At 44.9% G+C, this 26278-nt stretch overlaps 1 protein-coding gene and 1 pseudogene across 2 annotated transcripts; one reads left to right on the plus strand and one right to left on the minus strand.

Moving 5' to 3' along the window:
• Positions 1–6549: 6549 nt before the first annotated feature.
• Positions 6550–7840, plus strand: LOC308055481 (epoxide hydrolase 1-like; annotated as a pseudogene). Its single transcript has 2 exons — positions 6550–6816; positions 7599–7840. The product of its transcript is annotated as an epoxide hydrolase 1-like (transcript).
• A 9647-nt stretch (positions 7841–17487) lies between these two features.
• Positions 17488–18075, minus strand: LOC308055407 (MAD2L1-binding protein-like; the record flags this gene model as incomplete). The annotated part of the gene is made up of 1 exon (XM_080369302.1): positions 17488–18075. The coding sequence occupies exon 1, from the start codon at positions 17986–17988 to the stop codon at positions 17488–17490; it is 501 nt and encodes a 166-aa protein (XP_080225428.1). The 5' UTR covers positions 17989–18075.
• Between the last annotated feature and the right edge of the window lie 8203 nt (positions 18076–26278).

The following is a 26278-nucleotide window of genomic DNA, read 5'->3' on the forward strand; positions in this document are numbered from 1 at the left end:
TTCTCTATAGTTTCCTGCTGCCTGCTTCCAAGTCATCAAATCCATAGCTGTAAAAGATACTTTCACATAAACCGCTCCATCATTACCAACTCCCTGTCGCAGGGGAGCTATAGTCTGTGTCTGTTGTCGAGTTCTCCGTGAAACAGGAGTATGAATTACAATCTCCGATAATCTCTCTTCCACATCTCCTGTTCCACTACTATCCGGTTCAGTTGCCTGTTCTCGTGCCCTAAATTCTCGACTCTGATTCCTTTCTCTCCTAAGAGGGGATATATCTAATTCTGGTCCATTATCACTCTCAATAACAGTTTTCTTCTTTAAGCAACTTTTTCCAGTTTCACAAGTTGAACAACACCTTTTTACTTTCTTGTTATCAGCAGTTACAGCCATCACAAGATTATCTCTATCAATTAACTTGCATTCATCTTGCCAGTCTTTTCTCTGTCTCAGATAAAAGAACAAATCCACATATGGCATTTCGCTCCATTTCCCTTCCCTCTTACAGTATAACATTAACTGCAAAATAGTATTGTAATTCAGTGTTCCATTTATGGGCCACTTTTCCTGATTTTCCAATGTATGCAGAGGCCACCAATTATTACAATACTCAATCATCTGGCTTTTCGGCAAATCCTCATACAAATCTCCCCAGTGTGCCAACAAACATCCTAATGGAAAATTTTTTGGGATTTTATCATTTACAACAAGATTACCCATACTTTTACTTTTAAACAACCGAGTTAAGTTAGATGCCATTGTTACCGAAATCTCGGAATGAAGAACTTATCGACACCAATGTGATGTAGATAAGCAGACACTTCTTTATTGACGGCCGGGTGCGTGAGCGAGTCCTCTCACGATCAACGCACGCCAGGTCTCAAAATCAAACACCATATATAGAACTTATTCATACATATTCATTAATTATTCATACATAATCATAACATTTCCCAGAAATCATTAACATATTCTCCTCCCATATCCGATTCTGCGCAATAAAGCTTAGAAAGGTCCAGAAATGGGTCTGGGGTACGATTTGGGTAGGTGGTATGTGAGTCGGTGGTCGCGATCTCCCCCTGCCGGAATTACCTTTTACTAAAGTTCACGGTTTCTTGGCAGGTAACTACAAGCTGTTCCAGTCGACTCTCCCCAGTTCCCATTAATCCTACATTCTGACATCTCAATATACTTTCTTTATACAGAAGACTAGTTAGATACAAAGAAACCTTTCAAACCCTAAATTGTTACTTAAGCTTCAACAATGATTCCAACCCATTCTTCTGGCCTTAGTACAAAATGTACAAAGGGTCTCACAACTGCTTTTACTAAACAATCATAACTTTCTTCAACATATATTTTTATCCTCCTATATTTCTATTCTATAAAATAACTCTATAAAATCAGATAATCAAACCAATAAAATCAATTGATCTCAACTCTTTAACAAATCGACAACAAGAGGAGGGGAAAAACCCCTTGCTTTCCACTGCTGCTGCATCCCAGGATGGAATTTCCTCTGGGAACCCGTTGATCTCTGCTCACCAGCACTCACACAAAACTCCTGCACATCCCCTGCATTTCAGTAGATGGGATCCTGGCATCCCAGCTGTTCCAGATTTATCGGGGGTGAAGGTGGCGGTGAGGTCTTGCCTTTTAGCCCCAGGGTATTAGTGGCCTTGGTGTGTCACCTTGTATCTTAAGTAAAAGCCATTCTGACTTTCCCAAGCTTTTTATACAGAAAGCAGCAACTTCTGTCTTTTCTTTGTAGCTGTAACTAGCTCTGCTGGCTCTTCTCCCACATTCCTGGTATGGATAAATTCACTCACAGCTGTTTAAGCCAGTCCTTCCTCCACCAGCCTTTATGCTTTTTCCCAGTGCTAAGTAAGAAACAGAATTTCCTCGAGGTCTCTTTTGTCTACTGACGACATCACAGCCTGCAGTACCTCAACCTGGCTCTTTACAGGGTCCTCAGCTACCTTCCACATGGGTTGTAGTTCTTTCCCCTTGTTGCTAATAATTCCCTTGTCTGCTGACTATAGTCCCTCTGCAATCAGGGATATCATCTTCCAAGAGGCCTCAAAAGAGCTGGTTTTGTTTGGGAAATAGAACCTTAAAGCTAAGTAATCCCAGACGGATGTAACCAGAAATAGCTGTGGTGTAGCAATAAACTGAACTTTGACCAAATGAAGGATTTACAAGCTTTTCTTCCTGATGACTCTTTTTTGATGGCACAGTGGCTGCATATGAAGTCACGGTATGAGACCTAACCATCACAGAGCTCACTGGTGATGGTACTTCGCTTAGAGCGTTGCATGGAGATAGGAATCATTTTCTCTCACAGTAAGATGTAGTTATTCCTGGACTGAAGCACAGCAAGGACACAATTTAGGAAAGAGAAGCCTTTACCTAGTAAGATTTTACTAACCATGAAGGAAATGAAGTCTAAAAATGAGCTAAAACAAAGCATTGATTTCTGTGGAAAATGAAAAGCAACTTTTCCTTTTTTGTTTGGGCTGCTGCCGATCACAGGTGCACATGGAATAGAGCCACACGATGCACAGGTCAGAAGGGGCACATGGAGGTCAGCTCATCGCAGCTTCTGCTCAGAGCAGGTTCAGGTAGATTGCTCAGTGCCTTGTTCCTGTCAAATTTTGATTGCCTCTAAGGATGGAGATCCCACGTCCTCTCTGGGCCCCTGTCCCAGTGTCTGAATACCTCCATGGTGAACTATTTTTTCCTCACATCTAACCAGAATTTCCCTTCTTGCAATTTGCGTCCATTGCCTTTTGTTCTTGGTCCATTTTTCCTACACTCTCCACTAGGTAGATGCAGACAGCAGTAAGACCCCACCCTTTGCCTTCTCTCCTCCAGGCTGAACAAGCCCAGGTCTCTCTGTCTCTCCTTGTACACCACATGGCTCCAGCCCCCCAGCAGCCTGGTGGCCCTGACCACCGAGGGTGGGCAGCCTCACTCCAGCCCTTCCTCTGCCAGCAAGGCCAGAACCGGACATGGCACTCCAGATGTGGCCCCACAAGTGCTGAAGAGAGCGAAGGATCACCTCGCCCAGCCTGCTGGCTAACACGCTTGCTATCTAGCCCTGTACGCACCGGCCTTTGCTGCACCTTGTTGACTCAGGCTCAGCTGAGGACCTCAGGCCAGGCTCTGCAGAGCTGCTTTCTATGCATCTGGCGTCCAGCCTGTGCTGATGCACGGAGCTGTTCCCTCCCCGTGCAGGACCTGGCATTTGTCTCTTGCTGAACTTGATTTGCAAGCGCACGTTTAGGCAATAGGTGGCACTGACGGTTGATGTAGCTTGCATTGTCACCAGGAGAGTGTCGCTGCGGAAGAGAAAGCCAGCAGAGGAGACACCTGGGTTGTTTCGCTGGGAGCTGTGGCTAGGCGAGGAGGAGCGGACATGTGGCAGGAGATGCTTCCAAACGCCTGGTGAGATCTCTTTGGCACAGGGAGGAGGGACTCTAAACAGGGGTCCCCAGGGTTGGGGCAGGAGAAAGGCCCGGTGGGGTCCACCAGGCCATCGGTGGGTGGGAGCATGCAGCTGAGCTTTCCTGAGCATGGGTAGGGAGGAGGTTTTATAAGACTGAGCCTTGTTCTGTGCCACTCAGAGAGCTGTTTCTGGGACATGCTTGCTTTGTTAGCAGTGCCGAGTTTGTGCTGTTGCCGTGATAACTGGTTTCGTGCCTCTGACTCACTAAACTCCAGGATGTAAGTGCAGGGGGTTGTTATTACCGGTTGCATAAGCTACTCAGCCTCCAGGGAGGTGGAGGCTGACACTGTTTACTCTTAGGAGCTCTTGGTCTTCTTTGTCTGGGAGTGGTTTCAGGAGATACTTCCTTAAAAATCACATAGACTGTCTCAGAGATCAATTACCCAATTGCCTTCACTACTGCTGGGGTGTCCAGTACAGGCACTGTGTTCTGCATCACAGGTAGCAGTGGGAAAGGGTACCAGGCAACAGGAAACACCCAGTGGACTTGGTTTTTCATGGAGTTTCCTGTCCTTTTTAATTTTTTTTTGTCTCAAGGCATCGTAATTATGACCAAACAGCTCCCTCATCTAGCTGCAGAGTAACAAGACTTTCTCTGTTGCTTCTAACTTTTTGGTAGATTTTAGATTCTGCTTTTCTTGCAAGAGAATCTACCAGGCTAAAAGAGAACCAACGAGGATGTTTTCTTTTTCTTGCGGGCAGATGAGACCTAAAAGCTTGGTATCCAGTCAGGAGCAGTTGGAAGTAGCAAAGGTACAGCAGCTCACTGAACCTGAACAGGGAAGGGTCCCACAAGCTGCTCCTCATGCCAGCCCTGGGCAGGATGAGTACCACGTGGCTGGCAGCAGAGTAACCCTTGAGCTTGGAAGTCCCCTGCCAAGGCTGGGCACCTAGCGCTACACAGCTGCCAAAATAAACTATTTACTTGGCTGAAGTAACACAGCCCTCTGTAGGATGAAACACCGCAAGGACACCTACCCAGTTGTTCAGTGCCTTTTATCTGAATTGTGCTGAAGGAGGGAATATTATGGTGACAAACTATCTAGCTAAAACACAGCCCAGAAACACTGTCTCTGTTGCCAGCCAGCTGAACAACTTGTGATCCCATGGCTGCGCGGTAAACGGTGCTGGCAGGGGATGTTCCTTGCACCATCCCCAAGGGATGGTACCATTCAGACAACACTATCAGACTAAGACTCTTTCCCACCCCACCCCCACCCCCATTTTCTAGGGATGGCACCTTGTCCTGGATCAGGTAAGTGAAATAGCTGCTCTGTGCTGAGGAGTTCACTTTTTATTAGCACCTGGGCTGGGGCACAGCATAGTCCCTTCCATACCCTGTATGACAAAAAATCTTCATTCAGTCTTCTTTGAGCCCCCTGCAATAGCCCCAGACAGCTCTGCTAATCCCCAAGGGAAGCTGGAGAGCTTGAGGCACAGGTCAGGGGGACGGGAAGGGACACTACATTTAGGACTGATTGCTGAAGGGTTTGAACGGTTTTAAAACATTGCTGTCTGTCTGTTAAATCCAGCTCTGGCGCCTTAGCTCCCACACCTCAAGAAAGTCTGAAACTTTGCTGTCTAGGTAAGAAAAAGAGGCACCAGACAGACAAGTTGAGACCTTTACCTATGGACAGCTATGGTGGAGGGCTAGCGTTGCCCTAAAAGATGACTGAATCTGTAGGGGAGCTATGTATGTAGCACAGTCAAGGGGCATGGCTAGCACATCCAGCTGTCTCCAGCAGCTGAAAACTCTTGTCTCTGCTCCTCAGCCCACTCTGTGCAGTTTTTATTCCTGAAGCTGTCCAGGTGCTACTATCCCATTCACTTCAGTACCTGCCTTAAAACAGATAGATCCAGATCCTACTGATCCTTGTCTCCCAGGGCACACCTGGTTCATAAGGAGAGGGACAGAGAAGCCTTGTGATTAACAAGTCCTGATCAGCAAAGGCTTAAGGTCCCTAAGAAACACTGGTAGATGTAACCCTGCCACAAATCCTGCCTGCGATCTTCAAAAATAACAGAAACACCCAGCCCCTGCTGACTGCATGGGGTTTGTTACTCACGTCCAACCAATGTGACTACAAGCCTCAGCATAGTCCCTTTACCCTTGACACTTCTGTTGGGCGCAAACAATTTTATGCCTCCCCAGGTCATTTGAATGTTCTCAGAGGAATGCAGTCCTGGTCCCTGTGGCCGCTCTGGGCGTTGGAGGGATGCTGGTTTACTGGCTGAGGTCTAGACACAAGATCAAGACTATTGAAATGGGCAATGGACGGTGGGGCTCAGACGAAAGACCTCTAAAAGGGAAAGAAGATGAAAGTATCTGTCCCTTCAAGACTGAAACACCTGACAAAGAAATTGAGGTGCCCGTGCCTGGGAGGTAAGGAGGGGCAGAAAGCTGCGAGGTGGAGCCAGTTCATCACCCACCTTACTGCTTTGAGGTGATGCCTTGGGGGCAATAGCCAGCGCAGGTCCGTTAGATGATGCTCTGGCTCACTGCCCTTTATGAATGGGATTTGAGCTCAGATTCACTGCAATGTCTTTACGCTTTCTGAGACCACAGACTCTCAATGCAACCTGGGGCTGCTCCTGCAGAAAGGCCGTGCTTTGAGCAGCAGAATTTGACAGCAGGTCTGCAGTGGTGGAATGGGGTGGGAGGGCACCGGGATAGCAAAGGCACCAGTAGGGCAGGACTGAGGGGCTTCCGCAGAGGACAGGGTTGGAAGGGTGAAGAAGGATGGGGTCCTTCCTTCTGTCCCTACAAGCCTGTCACTAATTATCTGGCCAACTAGCAGTCGGTAGCACAGGCTGAGCTGCTTATTCTTCTCTCAGCTGGCAGTGCTGGCAAGTTCCTAGTGCCCAAAACCCTAAAGCGAGTTAGCAGTAAGGCAAGCGTAGAACCCACTACTCCTGGGTGCCCTAGGGGAACTGCTAACCTGTAGAAAAATATATTCTCCATATAAATGATTCAGGAAGTTATACAGAGTATGGCACTGCTTCAGGAGGGCTTGTGGTGTCCCAGAGAGAGACACAGGAGCCGGTGGAGCCAGGAGAGCCTGTTCATGCCTGCCTTAGCATAGGGCACATGCAGGCATCTGGCCAGCCTTGCAAGAGCTCCTGTCCGCAGGACCTGCATCGCCGCCTGGAGCAGGCCCGCTACACACCGCAGCTGGAAGGGGCTGCCTTCCGCTACGGCTTCACCTCCAGCTACCTGCAGAAGGTGGTGGCCTACTGGAGGAACCAGTTTGACCGACGCAAGCAAGTGGAAATCCTGAACAAATATCCCCATTTCCGAACCACCATTGAAGGTGAGGGGGTCTCTGTGGCTTGAGCAGGTCTCACTCTGAAATGCACAGAGAGAATGGGGGGCTTTAAGAGGTTACTCTATTAAGACAACAGTGTGCATAACAGCTTAATGAAGGATCAGTAGTGGAGGCTATGTTATTAGTAACCCTCTATAGATTAAGATCATTGCACAGTGGTGATAAGATTAGATCTGCTTGAAGATGGGCTTCATCTGGCTCTGAACCTGCACTAAATAACAATGAGGTTTTCTTCTGCTATTGCCTTGAAGCCACCTTTGAAAACTGTAAAATTTACCCAGGCCCTGAGGTTGGAATATCCACCACCACCACCCAGTTTAGCCAGGTGAGGTTAGCCAGACTTTAGATAAGTGATCTGCAGGTTAAACTTATATCCTGCGCTTACTTTTTCCATGTTTCTCTTTCTATCACCCACACATTTTGTAATTTAGTCATGTTTTTGCACGTGTCTTAGCTGCATTATGCTATTCATTGAAGTGCAGCTGTACTTATATACTGTAAGACCAATTTCTCAGGAGGTGGATGCTCAGTCTCCTGTGACCCCAGTAACTGGGACTGGGATCAATACCTCTGTCTGTAAGTAAAAGATGAGACACAGGTAAAATACCAGGCATGTCCTTTCAGCTAGGCATCTTCTTGCCATGGGTTGATTGTGTACCTTCTGCTGTGAATGCTAATCACAGTTTTGCCACCCTCCTTCTTCAGAGTTCGGAACAGAAACTGTGATGGAACTAAGGCTTTAATTTATCTGTCTGGATGTGTGGCAGGGATTGATATCCATTTTATCCGCGTGAAGCCCTCCTATGTCCCTCACGGTCGAGCTGTTTGACCTCTGCTGATGGTCCATGGCTGGCCTGGCTCCTTCTACGAGTTCTACAAGACCATCGCTCTACTCACAGAGCCAGCTGAGCATGGCCTGAATGAGGGTGACATGGTGTTTGAGGTCATCTGCCCATCCATCCCAGGATATGGCTTCTCTGAGGCACCACACCAGAAGGGCGAGCGATGAAAAGGCGCTGTTGGAATTGCCAGGTTCTTGGAGCCTCAGTCATCCCTGGCCCTCACCAGGGAATGCAGTTTGTGAATGCAGATGCTTGGCTCTGCACTAACACCCATGTGGCTGAGGCTCTGGGGCTGGCTGTGGAGATCTGGAAGGTAATGGTAGCTGGAAACCAGGTCTGCTTTCCGCTTCATCCACTTTCCACTGAATTTCCATCTTGTGTTCACTGTATTGCCAAGGAGCAAGGCAGAGCAGCATAGCACACTGTGCCTTTAGACAGCAGCATACTCGTGTGCCTCTGTCAAACCATGATCTTTGGCCAGGGGACGATACACCAAGACAAACAGGTTTCCTCTGTTTCTCTTTACCTGCAGGCTTTGACAGCAAAGCAACTGCTCGGAAATTTCATAAGCTGATGAATAGATTGGGCTCCAAAGAATACTACCTACAGGGAGAAGACTGGGGATCTCTTATTACCACAAACATGGCCCAGATGCTGCCACAGTGAGTAGCAAAGGGAATCAGTGCAGAGAAGGTTTCTCCAGTTCTTACCCTACCTTCTGGCTCCACAGTTCGGGTCCTGCCTTCTGTTTGCCCTGCCTCTCATCGCCTTCTGCTTTGTTTTCTCCAGGGGTATCCCCACCCCTGTGCATTCAGTCATATGTATATGTCAGTGCTTTGCATTGACAGTGGTATTTGCATTCTCACGCTTTCTAAATTTCATAGAATCATAGAAGCATTTAGGTTGGAAAAGACCTTTAAGATCATTGAGTCCAACCATAAACCTAACACTGCCAAGTCCACTGCTAAACCAGGTCCCTAAGTGCCACATCTACACACCTTTTAAATACCTCAACCACTTCCCTGGGCAGCCTGTTCCAATGCTTGGCAACCCTTTTAGTGAAGAAATTTTTCCTAATATCCCATCTGAACCTCCCCTGGCACGACTTGAGGCCATTTCCTCTCATCCTATCACTTGTTACCTGGGAAAAAGTGACCAACACCCGCCTTGTTACAACCTCCTTTCCTGCAGTTTTAGAGAGCAAGAAGGTCTCCCCCAAGCCCCCTTTCCTCCAGACTAAACAAGCCCAGTTGCCTCAGCTGTTTCTCATAGGACTTGTTCTCTAGACCCTTCACCAGCTCCGTTGCTCTTCTTTGGACACATCTTTCTTGTAGTGAGAGGCCCAAAACCGAACACAGTATTCGAGGTGCAGCCACACCAGCGCTGGGTACAGCATCACTGCCCTTGTCCTGCTGGCCACGCAATTTCTGACACAAGCCAGGATGCTGTTGGCCTCCCTTATCTAGGGAAGAGTTGTACAGAGAAAAATGGAGTGCTGTTTGGCTTCTCTTTCACTAGGCATGGAAGTAAGCTCTGCTGCATTTTGATTTGAGACCTCAAGGATCATCATTCTAAATCAGGAAGGAGATAAATTTAAAATTGGCAGGGAGAAAAGGAAGGAGCTCAGCCTTTCAGCAGCTGATCAGTACCATGAAGTATAGGACTTTCCTGGATGGAGATGGCACCAGCTGTACCATTTTTAACTCTCCCAAATTTTTTTGGAAATTACGATAAATGTGAAGGGCTTATGTATTTGGCTTAGTGAAATGCTTCTATTACAGCTCCCGTCAGACTTATTTTCTAGAAAATTTGGAAACAGAAAATGGCTTGATTTAACCTTCTATTCATTAACTTGATTTCAGATCTGTGAATCTTATCTTCGCTGGCAGAGAAGGTTTGAGAAGGATGATTTCCGTGATGCTTGGGGCTTATATACCATGGCTCATAGGCTTTACTAGGGAAGATGTTCGACGTATGTATCCTTTCATCCAGAAGAATATACATGAACTGTTGCGAGAGTCTGGATACTTACACATCCAAGCCACCAAACCAGACACTGCAGGTAATGAACCCTCTCTATATCACTATGAACTTTGTATACTGACTGCTTAAGGCATATAAAAACATAGTTGAACAAAAGCCAACCATGTTTGAGAAGCAATGAATTCTGGTGACTGAATGCAAGACATGGGGACAAGAGCTGTGTAAAAGGAAGTGAAAAGGAACCGCTTAAAAAAAGATGGAGACTACAAATATCACTTTTCAAGGTCTTTTAAATGGCATACCACTTCTCTATGGCAAAGAACCCCTTTGCAAAAAGCCTCTTAAAGTAAAGCACAGGACCCTGAAATTGAAGCTTCTAGAAATAAATGTGGGTGAAAACAAGAAAAATACCATAAGCAAGTGCAATGTGAAACTTGCAGAAAGGTAGACACAGCCATAATACCTGAAGCCAGAAGCATGATGTAGTGGGACCAGTAGATAAGGAGTCTGAAGAAAGGTACGGCCATCTCAGAAAAGTTAAATGATTTATTTGTATAATATTATCAAAGATTATGGGGTATTCCTTTATTGAAATAAACCCTCATCAGGAAAGACAGCAGAGCTGTCTCAGACTGGCATCAGGTACGGAGACCATAGAAGGAATAGCACCCCATCCTGGCATTTAACTGGAAAAGAGGAAACTCAAAGTGAAACGTCAGCTAATGCCTAGTCTGTTGCTTGAACTGATTGCAATATCAGAGAAATAAAAGGAGACAAACCAGATACCAGGTTGGGGTTTTTGGGGTTTTCTTTTCAAAAGCCAAACAATGAAGACAGCCCCTAGAAAAACAAAGACCAGTATGTCTAGTGTCTGATTAGAAAACTAGCAGAAATGTTTTTAAAAGGAGAATTCATTTACAGGTGATAATATCACAGGGAAATCATGCTTCAAATATCAGAGCTCTGGCAGGATCAAGAAGCTGTGGACCTAGTAATGGAACATATTTAATTTCCAAGAAAAGTTTTGTTGAGGTTCCTTCTCCCAGTGTTCTTAAAGACATTAAACTGCCTTAAGAAAAAGATTAAGTTCATGGCTTAATAACTAGTTAACATGAGAATTCATCAATATAAATAAGTAAGCAAGTTCCAGGGGAGAGAGAGTATCACAAAAATCTCTGCTGGCACCTGTACCTTTCAATATGATCTTAATTTCTCTACAGATAAAAGTGAATGGTTAAGTGAAAATCTGACACCTATCCAGGGTTTGGTTTAATCTAAAGATAAATGGTTTTGTAACTCTCTGCAGTTAAGTGACTGGTTGATTAAACTGGCCAATAAAAACTGATGTCAACAAAGTCCAAAGCAATTTAAGCAGAGGAAGAAAATCACAATGGGCTCTAGTTTGGTTGCTGCTATGTGAGAGAATCCAAGAGTCAAGGACAGTGCTTTGAAACGTCAGCCAGCTCAGACTTTAAGAGAATCTTACAAACTCTTAAAGAAAGCAAAAAGAGAGTAAGACAAAACACTAAATCCATGATATTTAGAATCTGTTCCACCCCTGTTTCATTAATATATTTTATAATCAAAAGAATACAAGAAGGGGAGAAAAAGAACCCTAAAGTGACCAAGCAGCTTCCCTACAAGCACTGTACATAGTCTAGGACTCTTTAACCTGGAAAAAAAGAAGAGCAGGGATTTTGTAGCACACTAAAATTGTGAAAGGTAGAAAATAAATAGGGGGAAAAAAATACATATTCCCTGCTTAGTCTCAAAAAATATCTATATTATCAGTTTAGTTCTCATTAGGCAGGTTTAAAGCAAAGCTACAGTATTTTCACTCACCAGAAGCTGTGGTACCTAAGATGCGTACAGGTTGAATCATTAGTAAGCTGCAAACAAGACTGGTATTTCTGAGCATCCAGTCCATGAAAGTTGAATACAGTGATTCGGAGACAGCTTTCAGCTCAGAAAATGCTCACCTCCAGACGGGTCATATGCTAGCTGGCACATTTTAGCCTGCCCTACCTTTGCTGGTCAAAGCATTTACATGACTTTGATGTGTAGCAAATCACTTTAGGCCTGACAGCACAGGGAAACTGTTGTGCCAATGCACAAACTTACTTTGCATTAACTATGTCCACTATTAAATTGAAATCACATTGTGCATCATCTTCTCCGAAGTCATTCAGTGCTAAAGTCACACTAAAATACACTTGAGAGTAGGCAATTCTAAGGATACTGTAAAACTACAGCCTGGAGTGTGGTACAGGAATTTTCCCAAGGCAAGCTCTACCACTGCTGAAGTAATCCCCACCTGTTTTACAGGTTAAAACACAGATATAATATGCTGTGTTTATAATGTTTGTTAGCATTCCCCAAAGGCAGGAGCAGATAGCAGATACACAGCACTCCACTGTTTAAATTACATAGAAAGTGAACAGCACTCAGGGTCCCAGTTAGCCGTCCTAAGCAGGACAGTGCTCCCAAACAGTTTATCTGAAATTTCTTTTCAGCGTGTAATCCCTTTACATCTGAATTTGCTCTTTCTGCCACACATTACCAAGAAGCCCAGAGGATTTTCTTAACTCCTATTTTCTTCTGTATAGGAATTGCTCAACTTTATAGTGCTGTCAGTTATAGCCAAAATTCCATCAGGGTGAACTTTTCAAGAATAAAGTACTACCAGGGCTAGTAAAACGCACTCTTTACTGAATTCTCATAGAAAACTCTGAAGAATTGATGTAAGTCCAGTTTAACTCCCACTGAAGTATTTGCAATGCCAGGCAACTGCAATGGTTCTCTTGTTCTCTTGAATTAGGTTGTGGACTGAGTGACTCCCCTGTGGGGCTTGCTGCATATATATTGGAAAAATTCTCTACCTGGAGAGATAAATCATTTCTGCATAAAGATGATGGAGGCTTGGAAAGGTAAGAAAACAGGTGCTCTTCCATGAGAGGACTCATTAAAAGAACGAGCAATGGTAACTAATGAGGAGATAGGTAAAAGACTGGCCAAAGCTGAATTTTGAGCATGAAAGATTACACATGACAAGTAGTAGTGTAAACTTACAGCAGACTGCCTGCAAACTACTGCTTCAGCACCGGGCAGTTTTGCTCTGGGCACATGGGTGCCAATTAATTTGCTGCTTGAAAACAAGTGGAGAACAAGAACAACTGTTCTTCAGGGCATGAGCCCAATACAGCGTATTGAGAAACAGCTTCCAATGAAACGTCTTCATCTTTTTCTATCAATAGCAAATACACTCTTGATGAGCTTTTGTCCAACGTGATGATTTATTGGGTGACATCCTCCATTGTGTCCTCAATGCGATTCTACAAGGAGAACATCTCCAAGGACCCTGGTCTAACAGGTGATGCCAGGTAATGAAGTGGTAGGTGTAAGAAAGATTTGCAAATGAGATTGAACCACGTTTGCCTGTATAAACATTTAGATTACTTAAAACAGCAAACTTAACTTGTTAAAAAAAATAATCTAAGTTCTTATTTTCTTTTGATAAAAATAGTTGAGTCATTTTTCTTTTGAACCTGTAATTCACACAAAGTAGCTTGTAGCCAAGACAATGCAGCGGACATATCAAACTATATTCAGTCTTGTGTTCAAAATACAGGTCTATATACTTAGTCACCAAACAAATGTGATCTGTGGCTCAGTTCAGTTAAAACAAAACAGAAAATCAGGAGCATTTCAAAGAGAGACGTTTAAACTGAATTAGGAAGCATACGGCTCAGTGGTGGATAAAACTAACGGCTACAAGTGTTAAGCACAAACTTGGGGAAGCAATCTGGAGAGCAGTACCCTCTAACAAACCAAGCACCTTCTAACAGCCACTGACTTTAAGATGACTATAAGAGAGGCTGACCAGGAAATGCTGCAGAACGGAATTCCATGTGATTGATCACACAAACAAATAGAAGAGTCTTTTCCTTTGCAGACTGAGCCAGCTTACCTTTCCTCAACTCATTCGTTATGCTGGTACTATAAATTCTAAAGTAAACTTGAGCAGGCTCATTTCTGACTGTCACAAAGAGGTGATGCGTCTTGCCATTTATCGCAAAACTGTAAAACAAGGCAAGTTTAAAAATAGGAAGCGTTTCAAGATTGAACCGTGTGCGAAGTTGGCTCTACTTTACGTTTTTGGGTATAATATTCTCATACTCAAGGAGATTCAAATACAAGCAAAGCTTTTCAGCAGAGTACAAACCACAAAATGTGTCGCTGCGGTGAAGCTCTGCCAGCTGACTGTGGCAATTACTAGAGTCAGGAGGTTTTTATAGAATTTCCCCAGGACTTCTTTCAAAAAGGCACTTAATTGATGTCCTCCAGGTTTGCAGTGTATGTTCCCACAGGGACTGCAGCTTTTTCCTCAGGAGCTACTACATACACCACGGGTCTGGGCAAAGGAGGTCTTCAAGAACATCATCACTTACTCTTACATGCCACGTGGAGGGCATTTTGCTGCCTTTGAGGAACCAAAGCTTCTGGCACAAGACATCATGCACTTTGTCAGAAAGGTGGAACAGCTGTGAACATGCACTTCAGATACACATATAGAACAGAAGCAAGTTGTTCTGCCACCAGCAGAACCTTTACTTTGAGGGATCAAATAAATCCAATGTAATCACACAGAGAAAACAACATTTCATTTTGATAATCATTACAGTACTAAAATTGTTAATGAAGCTCTAAAGCTTTTCTAAAGAATAAAAGAAAAAAACCCAAAGTAAGCAACTTGTCTTCTTTCACTCCCGGCACCGTATCATTGCTGCACTCATAGTTCAAGTGTAACAGAATACATGAACGGTTTACTGCAGAAACACTGCACTCATCTGGGGAAGAGAGTAGGAAGAAACCAGCCCCTTGATCCTTAGAACTAAGGCTTCTGTTTAAAAGCTTCTTTAAACACTTGAGTGCTAGCGTCTGAAATATGCATCACAAGCAGCTTTGGTGGAAGTGTAAAGGGTTTTGATCTCCTGAGCACAAACACTCCTACGTTCAAGTTATGTTTCATTCAAGAGACCAGCAATTACATATTCAAGTGGGCAGCTGCACACAAGGCAGCTTTCTTCATTCTAACAGGTTTTCCCCCTATGGGTAGCTTTAGCAGCTACTACACTATGTAAACAGATGTTTAATGGATAACAAGGCAGAGACAGCGTTCCTAGTGTGCTCCAAGCTCAAAAATACCAACTTAATTTCCTCTTCGTTCTTTATCATTCCATTCCAAATGGTAAAGTTAAAATATGCACCAAGCGTAGCAGGTTACTTCAACCTTTACCCTCATTTCAAACGATTCTTATCACACCATCGTGCAATTTTTGCTAGCAAGAAGCTGCAAGCAACCTTGCTACCAGTAGGCTCGAGTTTCTCTTCAAATGGGATAGAGCTGTTTGGAGCTGTTAAGCTCACTCCATTACAGACACTTCTAAGTAGCTGACTGAAGGTTAAGTCCAGCAGACACCTAGTTTTGACACACTGTTCAAAGCTCTCAAGTGTTTCTCACCCTCCCTCCTCCTCCCATTCTGCACTAGACACCAGGCCAGAAGAAAGGGCTCAAGTTCTGCTCCCAAGTAATACCTTCTGACTTTGAACAGGAGTTTGACAAGTAAAGATAGTGCTGAACTTGATCACTCTCGCCTCACCGCCTCTTCACATTTCATAAACATTGAAGAGTCTAAGACTTAGAAGTAAAAGCAAGCAAGAAACTAACTTTTATTGTTGTTGTCTTAAGTGAGAACAAGCTAGCATATTGGGGCAGGAGTCCTATGCAGGAGCGGGCTGGAAACTAATGAGAGAAACAGCTAGGTATTGTGAAGGAGAATAGGAAAGATAAACACGGTTATCTAGTGTTTAATAGGTGTCTGCACGCTTGTAGAGATATATAGCTGTGTAACTGCATGAATGATTCCTGCCCTGAGCCTGGTGGCGCATACAGCTGCGGTTTGTGTCCGGGCTCAGAGATGTAAATAGGGGCTTCTATGTTATGGTGAAAGTGTTTCTCTTTGCATAAAAAAAGAGGGAATGAAGGGAATGACCCCAGAGGTATGTTCAGAGAAGGCATGCGATGTTTCGAACTTTTTGACTGAACCAGTTCTTGTTTGGTGTGCCCTTCCACCTATGTATAATGTTAATCCAAAAGAAGATGATACTGTTTACACTTTGAATGTCGATCATTGTCTTTCTGTAGATGCTAATGTAGTAGGAGGCTATGATGGGAACGTGTCGCAGTGGTTCTCCTCTTATCCGGAGTAACAGCAGGGAAAGCATTAAAGAGTTAAATCACCTTGTTTGGTAGGCAGTTAAGCATGTGAGTCAAAATTGCCACTGCTTTTTGTTGTTGGTTCAAGGACGTGGCTGTGAGGATTTGGATGGTATGTGCTGCGTGGATTTTAGGCGCCCCATTGCAGCAACATGTTATCAAAATCTGAGAAAATGTCAGCCTTTTTGGCATCCATTCACTCAATTGGCAGTATTGTTTGTTTGCTGTTACCTTGGTTGCTGTCATGTTTGCAAGGGCCCTGCAGAACATGGCAAACCTGGTGCTAGCTGTTCAAAAACAAAAAGGGGAAATTGTAAAATTGTACGGAACAGAGACAGTGGGTTATTTTGACATTGATAATATGTCTTAGTTGCTTTCTTATTTGTTCTATTACTTATACCTTGGTTTTACTCGTTCGGTTTCAAAGGTTCTTTTTGTGCAACAGGAAGGGGGAGATGCAGGAGCGGGCTGGAAACTAGGACCACGCGTGGCAATCAGTTAGCTGAGGGGAATGTGCTCGAGCTTGTCTGGACAACGATTAACATGATGAATGTTTACAGAGCACAGGGGAGTGGGGGACGGATGGATGGCGCCAAGGAAAGGTAACACCTTGCTGTTAATCGATGGCAGTTAACCACCAATCGGGGATTGCCTAGTATGCAAGGCTTAGCTTCAAGAACCAATCTGTTTCAAACGCGCAGCTTCTGAAAGTGTATAGAAACTCGTGCTTCTGTACAATAAATTGACATTTGCTTGCATCAAGCTGCATCCCGTCTCTTCATTCGCCGCAGTCCTAACCTCCTCTGAAGAGGGTTAGAGCAGAAACTGCTTGCTTTTAGTTTTAACTGTATATCTAACTGACCGTCAAGGCTGTTGGGCTAAAGGTTAGTAAAAAAATAGGAAGACGTGCTTCCCCACTTCCACAGGGCCAATCAATCTCTTTTTGTCACCAGTACAAGACCTCCCAATTACTCAGAAGTCCCACTCTTTGTTTGGATTGTTAAGTAACTGAAATTGAGTTATAGAGAAGTCTAATTTTATCAAATAGATAGGCAAACACTCGAGTACTCACTCAAGCCTGATCAGACTACAAAGGTCTCCCTTTACGGGTAAGAATGGCTATAGCCTTTTTAGTAAAGGCCAAGTGTATTAATAGTCATGTACATTACCCAGAGAGAGTCCCAAGCAATCAGCTAATTTAGTAATGGCCGCATTAAAACTCGGGAGGGAAAAGGTTTATCCAGTATTTGCCAGTTCAGCAAGTACACAGCAGGAAAGTTTTACTCCCAACACACCAATTAGTCTCCTGTACCATAACTCAGGTCCCCAAAGAATCACTGTATCTTTGTGCAGCTGTGCCTTAAAGGGTAATTGCTTTCAACAGCCATTCAGGAGATGAAAACAGATGGACACGGTTGAACTACAGGAAGGTAGTAGACGCCCTGAATAAAGGATCCAGACAGACAAGAATACACAGTTGTATTTGATAAAGTTATCGCTTAAAGCGGCACCAAAGGTTATTCGATATTCCATTAAAGTTCTACAGAGTGTGGGTCATTCGTGAAAGCCTTTGAGCGCCGCTGGTGCTTGAAACCAGACATAGTCCTCCCAAGTAGAGGTCACATGCTGAGGAGCCGAGGCACTTCTGTTGATGTCTCCATCGCAGGACAAGTTAACAGCTAGTTTCCTCCCTCGAGTCGGCACTTTATAGTTGAGCTTGGGCCGGAACCAATCAACACCACAATCACGGTGTCCTTGGAGCATAACAACAGTGCCCATGGCAGGGAGAGCCTTCAGCTCACTGAAGACATCCGCAACAAAGAGCGAGTGAAAGAGCCTGCGAACGCAGGATGCAGTTTTCAGGCTCTCCTCAGCACCGCCCTCACAGATACCCTCCAAGCTGAGCTCATAGAGCTCCTTGGGGCTCATGACATTGCCTCCAAGTAGAATAAGAACCCGAGGAACCAGTGTCGAACTAAACATTATTTCCAAGCGCTGGAACATTTCCTCCAGTTCTGTCAGCACCTGCTGGCACTTCTTGCTTGCCAGGTCCATGGAGGGTGGCTTCTTAATCACATCTCCATCCTGGAAAACAAAGCAAAGAAAGATCACCACATTTCATTATTAGGAAACATTAGTACCAACACACCCTTCAGAAAGTGTGGCCCATCCCATCCCTGAAAGTTAAGGAAGGTTCAAGGGTTTATGTGCCTTTTAAGAGATACAGGTACCCACGTACGGAATCAGGAGACCCAAGATGAACACAAATGGCTGCCCTATAGCTACTCAGTTTAAATCTGAATCCCACTACTGAGGAATGTCCACGAGAATTACAAACTCCATCTTTTAAAGATCAGCTATCACCCCAAAAAACACCTACCAGCCTTTTTTCTTCAAGTTGTTTGAGTAACAAACAAAGCAGTGGCATGCTTTGAGCACAAAGTGGAACAACAAGAGATAAACAGCAACTTTTTGAGACCTTTAGCCACCTAACCTAAAGGTTTTTTTAGTTGTTTGTGGGTTGTTTTTATTTGGTTTTTTTTAATGAAGTTGTGGTAACACTTAAGGATACAGCTACAACTGCACTTCACTTTACAAGTGTTTGGCACATGTGAGAAACTATGGACTAGGGTATTGTTTATTAAGATTTATGTTAAGCCCAATGTAAAGGTCAGCCAGCAAAAGATATGAAATCGCTTATGCAAACAGCCACCAGACACCGCCTGTGTAAGGTAGGATAACCGCAATCGCTTACACAAACTAAACCAGATACCGCTTGTGCAAGATAAGATAACCACCAGATGTCCAGGAACCGACAGAAACAGGACAAACAACCCCATATAAGGACATATGAGTGAGGGGTCAACTATGGGACGAAGGAGGAAGACTTCTTACTTCGGCCTCAACGACCACCAGGAGGCAGAAAACGACCCCCTAACAACAACTGAAGCATGCGCAGAGTACCTCCACTACTTCATGAACACGGAAGTAAAGATGTATAAAAAGGGACTGTTTGAACTGCTCAGCACGGCAGTTGGTGGAGCGCAGACTCCCCTGCCGTCCAGCGCTGTTTTTGCTCATATTCTACTTGCTATAATTAATAAAATTTTAATTGGATTATGATCCGTTGTGGTCTCAATTTATAACAACATTTATATTTTACATATATAAAAGAATTAGTACAAGGCTACATTTCTTAGACTTAGGTGCAGCATGTAGAAAAAAGTTTCAGCTTGTGTCTTTACATACCTCTTTTGATGTTCTACTCGCTGGCTCAGTTTGACTTCTAGAAGAAGAAAAAAAGATGAACAGAACTTAAAATAAAGCACTCGTAACCAACATAAAGCCGTGAAAACAGTTTATAAAACCTGAACACCAAAACACTGTGTTCTGATAGTCTTATGAATATGGAAATTTATTTCTATACTTAAAGTGTGCTCTCCTGGCACATTCAGTGCAACTGAAATAAAACCCCAAATCCCATTCCTTCTTTGTCCCCAATTACTCTAAGATACAGAATACAGCAGTGCAAGAAGAAGTCCTCACATATTTTCTTTCTGCTCTCTAAGTCTCAAAACTGTGAAGACTGTGCTACAGTTTTCTGTTCTTAAAGAGTCAGCCATCCAAATATGAAGGCACCTTCAGGCAATCTGTATAGCCCCACTATCACAAACAGGTACCAGACAGAGCACTTTGGTTTCTACACTCCCCTGACAAAACAAGAACAGTTGTCTGTAGAAAAGTGTTTCTTTGTGGAAGCCCAAGCACTGTGTTCAGGTACCTACCATCCTCTAGCCTAAAGTGACTACCAATAGCAGTAGAAACATCACCTGAAAGCAGTTCCAAGGATTTTCTGTGGTCGAGGAGGCCTGTGTTAAAAAAATAAGAAAAAAAGCCTGGATTACCAGAATTTGCTTTAGGATCATCTTGAACATGCTCCAGTATTTTAGGAAACACTTATGACACACAAGCCCTTGCCAAGATTCCACATACTCATTGGTCTGTACCTGCATGCTACTCATGAATCAAACATGCAACCGTCCATCAGTTAACAAACAATTCATACATCATCCAAAGCGTCCCACGAGCAGAGGCAACCCAAAGGCTGCTGTGCAGGTCCTGCACAAATAGAAAGGCTCATTCTTCCTGCCGCTGCTACACCACCACCAGGCTCGCAAGTACAGCCACGTACCTCCTGAACATGAGGAAGTGCTTTAGATTACCGCACCGTGGTTTCTCCATCCACTTGCCTTGAGGAAGATACTACAAGGTGACTAACGCATTTCTGAAGGCCTCTCCACCGTGACACCATGCGTTCATCATTCCCAAACACTAACGACTCTACCAGTTGTTTCCACAAGGTTTCCAGCTGAAGGAATAGAAAGCTGACCTGCCCGATCCATTGGCAACTTTAGGAGAGCAGCAGCATTCATCCCTTACCCCCACGTGCAGGTATTTCTTGGATCTTTGATGCTAGTGGCACCTAGCCTCTCATTTTAGGGCAGCATTCCAACACCAGGAGAGGGTGCCATCCAACCAGAAATGGAGGCTATATTGACAAGACAGCACTAAGCATCCCCATCTAAATTAACCCCCCAAACCAGGCCATGTTTAGAAGCACAGTGCTGTGGCATCCAGAAAGTCTTGGTAGCGCCTGAAAGCACTGTAACACCTACTGCAGTAATATGCCCAAAGCTTACAGGGGAGCCACATAAATTCAGGGGGTTTTGCTTGCAGATGCTTCACGGGTACTAGGATGCTGCTGTACTGTTTGTTTGAGACACGCTGTAACGCGCCAGTACACTCTATTTATTGAGAACTAACATTAGAAAGACATGGCAAAACCACAAGTCAATAATATCTACTAATGGTGGAGGAGAGGTCTGTCTTGAAGAAGCCTTGAAAACATGAGCATTCAAACCATGCTGATGCAGCTGATACAGAACTGGACTGTACGAATACATCGATGACAGCGATAATGCTGTAGTCAGGCTTACATTTGAGTATCTGCAATTGTAATCAGATTCTCTGTCCTCCATAAATCTGAGGAATACAGCAGTAATACCTGGAGCACAGAGAGCAGCTTAGGGTGAAATCAGACTTAGAAAGGTAATTACTAACATTTGGGAAAGTGCTCAACTGCTTTCTGAGCTTCAGGCTTGTAAAAGATCAACTGTTCCTTCACCGTCCTGGCACAAAAGGCAATACGCTTTAGGATGTTGTTCTTTTTCTCTTGCCCGACATAGACATTGTCTTTAGGAATCTAATAGGAAGCACTTAAGAATGAAACTTCTTGTTTGCACGGTTTGCCAGCTGGCCACTCTCAGTCTTTCCTCTGGAGACAGTATGAAGCCCACACACACCCCCCTTTAGGGTGTAAGAATACCCTGCCCCCCTCCCCCAAACAAAGGAAGCAGTCAAACACGGAGACTCAGACTGCTGGCAGATGGGAACAAATCACCAGTTCACACTGCAATGTGTCTCTCCGTTTACTCTAAAAGCAATACAAGCAAAAGCATACAATAAGGGATCTCTCTGCATAGAGGAAACAGGATGGAGAACTTGACTCTCAGAAAAACCAAGCCCAAGAACAAACCCAATTCAAACATCTGAACAGTCACCACTGTTGGAGCTTGAATGCCACGTCCCAGCGGGCTGAAAAATCTAAGTCTGCTTTGGGACAGATACCTTCAAATCTGCCCTGTCACAACAAAAGTTAACAGCAGCTTTAACAAGAAAGATACAACCTGAATGCCTCCGTAAACTAACAGCCACAAAGAAGGTGAACACACTGAAACCCCTCCCAAAGAACACAACGCGTTATGGCTACTTACCCAAGGTCTGTCTTGCCGGTAGCTTTAACTCCTCTAACAGGGACTCCCCTAACAGTTACCGATGAGTTCCCCGGAATCAGGGCATTATCATCTGTGTATTCTGGAAACAACATCAATACAGAGAAAGCATCAGTCAGTTTGTAAGAGTGATATTAACATGTCGTGACGTAGCACTTCAGGGAATCCCTTTACAGATAGAAAAGCAACATTTTACACACAGCGTCATGCTTTCATCATCTCACGGTACCTTTCCAGAAATCTTCAGGTCTGATAGTCAAACACAAGCAGCAAAATCTTTTCCATTTTTTTGGAATCGTTTCAATGCCAACAGCAAAATGGTCTCTAAAGTCACTAAAGCAGTGTCTGCTAAAACATGAAGTTCTCTCCTGATCTAACTTTCATTGCTTTTGCTCCTGTTAGCTTACAAAACCCTAGAACATGTCTCTATAATAGCGAGCACAGAAGAGGACACCCCCACCCTGCCTCCCACCTTTTCAAACACATCCCAACCATCCATTTTGCCTTCCCACCATCTTCAAAAAGAGTCCACCATCTCCTTTCCCCCCCCCCCCCCAGTGATGTTTAAAATCCTGTTTACTTTCAGCTTCTATTAGCATTGCTTCTATTACGAGATTTCCGTGATCACGCGGCTCAGAAAAATCTGAACAAGTTGGCCATCTTCACTCAGGGTTCACTGAAGGGTCTTTCCAAGATCATGTCAACATTTAGTCAGGACTCCTGCACCAAGTTATAAAACCCACGACCGTATCTCCACAGGGAAGATCTCCAAGAACCCCCTTTAGGCAGAACATCCTGGCCGAGTTCTTTTCTTCATCTTCTGAAGGTGACTTTAGGCACGCAGATGCTGTTCAACAAAAACGGAAATTCACGGTTATGTATAAAACCCCAAAATCTGGCATACACGTGTATGACACTGAAATGTATTCCTTAGCTTTGCTCTGACAACCACTGGGGGATTTTTGCATTTCCACAGGGAAGACACCCTTACAGAAGTTCCAGTAAGTATCTGTGTCACAACCTGTACGTCTGCCTCTACCTGCATGTCTATCTCTACCGCCGTATGACACGCGACCCCGTAACACCCCCAAGACCCCTAACACCGTGCTGTTAAGTCTCCTCACAGATACTCTCCTGAACATACTTTACCTATCTGTAGGTAAACAGCGTGTTTAGGTCCAACCACTGGAAAGGCTGGGGCCAAAGTTACAGTTACCGCAGCAGGCATGTTATTCTGTTTCAGTTTTAATACATCAAAGAGGAAGAGGAAAAAATCCTATGAGTACACATTGTAAAGAAAAGACTGTTGTGAGAATGTCACAGAACCACAGGAAAAAAGAAAAAAAACCCCAACCAATAAAATTTGAATGTTTAAGAATGGAGACGGTTTCCAAGTCTTTTTATTTCTGACAAGTCATATTCCAAAGTCTTTAATCACATGCAAGCTTTGCCAGACGGTAGATTACCAAACTGAAACAGCACACTAAGTAATACAAAACCATTACCATCTCTGAGAATCAAGCACCATTTCTGAGATTCAAAAGAACTTAGGGCTTCTCAAAGAACATTTTTAGGTATATTCACCATAAGTGATCTGCCATAAAACTTCAGTATTGCCCTGACACTGTTTAACACGCAGTACCAGGAAAAAAATGCACCGTTTGATAGAAAAGAAGAAATGATGCTCAATAACATCTGAATGAACATGTCTTTGGTGTAGAAAAGAAGCTGTATTAGCAAGAAATGCCAAGTATACTTTAGACAGAACACTCGTGTACAAGATGGCTTTCCAGGATCTGCATAGATTGTCACTCACAGATACACTCTTGATCCCAAACGTTGCTACTGAGCAGTTTCTGCAGCAGCCAAGCACCACTTTTCCAATGCGGTGGAGTAAAAGTGGCTGAAGACAAATTTCAGTCACCAAACCCACTTTTTTCCCCTTTAAATTAGCCACCCACTCCTTTTCTATCACATTCAGCCTTCTCTGCCGGCTTTCAAAGAAATCTGGCAGGATTGTGATGACAAGGCATTGTCCCACATTCCCTTATCGTTTTACCTAGAAGGGTTCCCAGAAACCAAACCTCTTCCACGCGCGGTGTCGCACACGGACCCCGTACGCTGCTGTGCCTGGCTGCGCACACAGCCCTGACGGCAGCTGCCAGCGCACAACCACGGAAGAGCAGCTCTGAGGCCCCAGCACAAGTCACCGCTGCCGGCCGCGGCCCCACAGCCTCACTGGCCGCCTGCGCTGCCGCCAGCCGGTCGGTCCCCGCATCCCGCGCCCGCCGCCCCCACGCACCTTCCATGGTCTGGGCGTTGGTGACCTGCAGGTCGCAGCGGGTCGCCTTCAGCCTCTCGCGGCCCGTGATCTGGCGCCTGAGGTCCTGTCACCGCCAGGCTTTCAACACCTGCTCTCCCCTCCTGTCACCCCCCAGGCTGTCCCCAACAGCTGTCCTCTCCTGTACCCCCCAGGCCTGTGCCCACCTACTGTCCCCTCCTGTCACCCTCCAGGCTGCCTTTGCTTGCTGTCCCCTCCTGTCACCCCCGGGCTGTCACTACCTGGTGACATAAGCTACATAAGTTAAAAAAGAAAATAAGAAAAAAAAAAAACAAAACGAAAACCTGCTTTGGTGAACACCAAAACACCCGTGACTTTCTCAGACTCTTCACTACCCCACATGTGAGTCAAGGGACAGGGTCTCCTAAAGGCTCTTTTGCAGGCACTTCCTGAAGACACCCCCATCCCCCAACCCCCACCCCACCCTGCTTTCCGTGGTGAGCAAAATTAATCCTTCAGCGTTGCAGTCGCTAAGAGCCCAAAAAAGTCACTTTGGGAAAGTACAGCACTCCTCCCATAAAGAAGGTACCAGGAAAAAATTCTCTTGTTGTTCTCACCCTGCCCTGGAAGCCATGTGAGGAAGAGCACCAAACTTCTTCTCCCTGCTTTCTGTGCTGAGAACATTGACACAAACCTTGTGCACTCATGCAGAGCTAAAAGAAAAAGTGTATCTTAAGAGAGTGCAGCACAGCTCCCCTGGAGAAGGTTCCAGAAACGAATTCTCTTGCTGCTTCTCACCCTGCCCTGGCACCCATGTGAGGCACAGCACAAAAGTGCTGCTTCCTGCTTCCTGTGGTGAGAAAATTGACCAAAACCTTGTGCACTCATGCTGAACCAGAGCTCACTTTGTGAAAGTGCAGCACTATTCCCCTGCAGAAGGTGCCAGGCAGGAATTCTCTTGCTGTTTCTCACTCTGTCCTTGCAGCCATGTGAGGCACAGCACAAATGTTCTGCTCCCTAATAGCTGTGTTCTGAAAATTAACCCCTCACATTTGCTATCGCATAGAGCCAAAAAACCCCTCACCTTGACAAGTGCAGCACTGCTCCCCTGGAGAAGGTTCCAGGAAGAAACTCTCTTGCTGTTTCTCACCATGCCCTGGCCGCCATGTGAGGCACAGCACAAAAGTGCTGCTCCCTGCTTTCTAAAGTTGGCAAAATTGACCGTTTATAGTTCTGCTCATGTAGAGACAGGACTTTCTTATTCAAAAGCAAAACCCAAAAAGCCACGTAGCCGTGGGAAACCCTTTATCCTTCCGTGTGGCTGGTGACTTCCCATGGCTCTTCCGCAAGGCAGGAGAAACAACCATGAATTTGGAAGCCCACGTAAATTCAAGTACACTTAGTCCTCTGACAGTCACGGCTTATGGACCAGCAGTCCTCTCACCCCTCCACAGATCTGCCTCTTAGTCCTCTAGCAGTCATCCTCCATGGAGGGACCACAAGTCCTCCATACCTACCTACCAACTCACCAGAAATGAGTCAGACCACGCCAGAAGTGACACTGCCTGACCTGCAGGAGATACATTAGACCAGTAACGATGGTTTCAAGACAGAAAAAAACCACCACCATCCACCAGCCCAGCAGAAAAACAACCAGAAGAAACATCATACACAAACCAAAGGCCCCCATGCAAACCCCACAAAGGCAAAATAGCTGAAAAAAGGCACTCTCCACAAAAAAAAACAACCACACAGAACACATGATAAAAATGCCCTAACCCCAGGAACACAGGGACAACAAACACAGGTTCTGTCCATAACAGTAACACACTTTGACACTAACTGGCCTGACCTCTGGCATACCATAACCTTGTTGCCCCCAAACCACAGCACGTTGTAGCCCTAAGGCAACACAAAATGGAACGCAAAGTCCCTGAAGATCTCCGCCAGGGCAAAAGCAAAGCACAGAGCCACACGGGAGGGTAGGGGTTGGAAGGGACCCATGGAGGTCCTCTGGGCCAAGCCCTCTGCTCCAGCACGCTCACCTAGAGCAGGTCGCAGAGAACTGTGTGCCCTTGGCCTTTGAAGATCTGCAAGGACAGAGGCTGCACAACCTCCTTGGACAACCTCTGCCAGCATTTGACCGCTCTGAGGGGGAAAATTTGCCATTTCTCTCTCTCATTTCACTGTACCACATTCCAGAACAGCCATG

Source organism: Falco punctatus (assembly GCF_963210335.1).
Source record: "Falco punctatus genome assembly, chromosome: 19".
NCBI classification, from domain to species: domain Eukaryota; kingdom Metazoa; phylum Chordata; class Aves; order Falconiformes; family Falconidae; genus Falco; species Falco punctatus.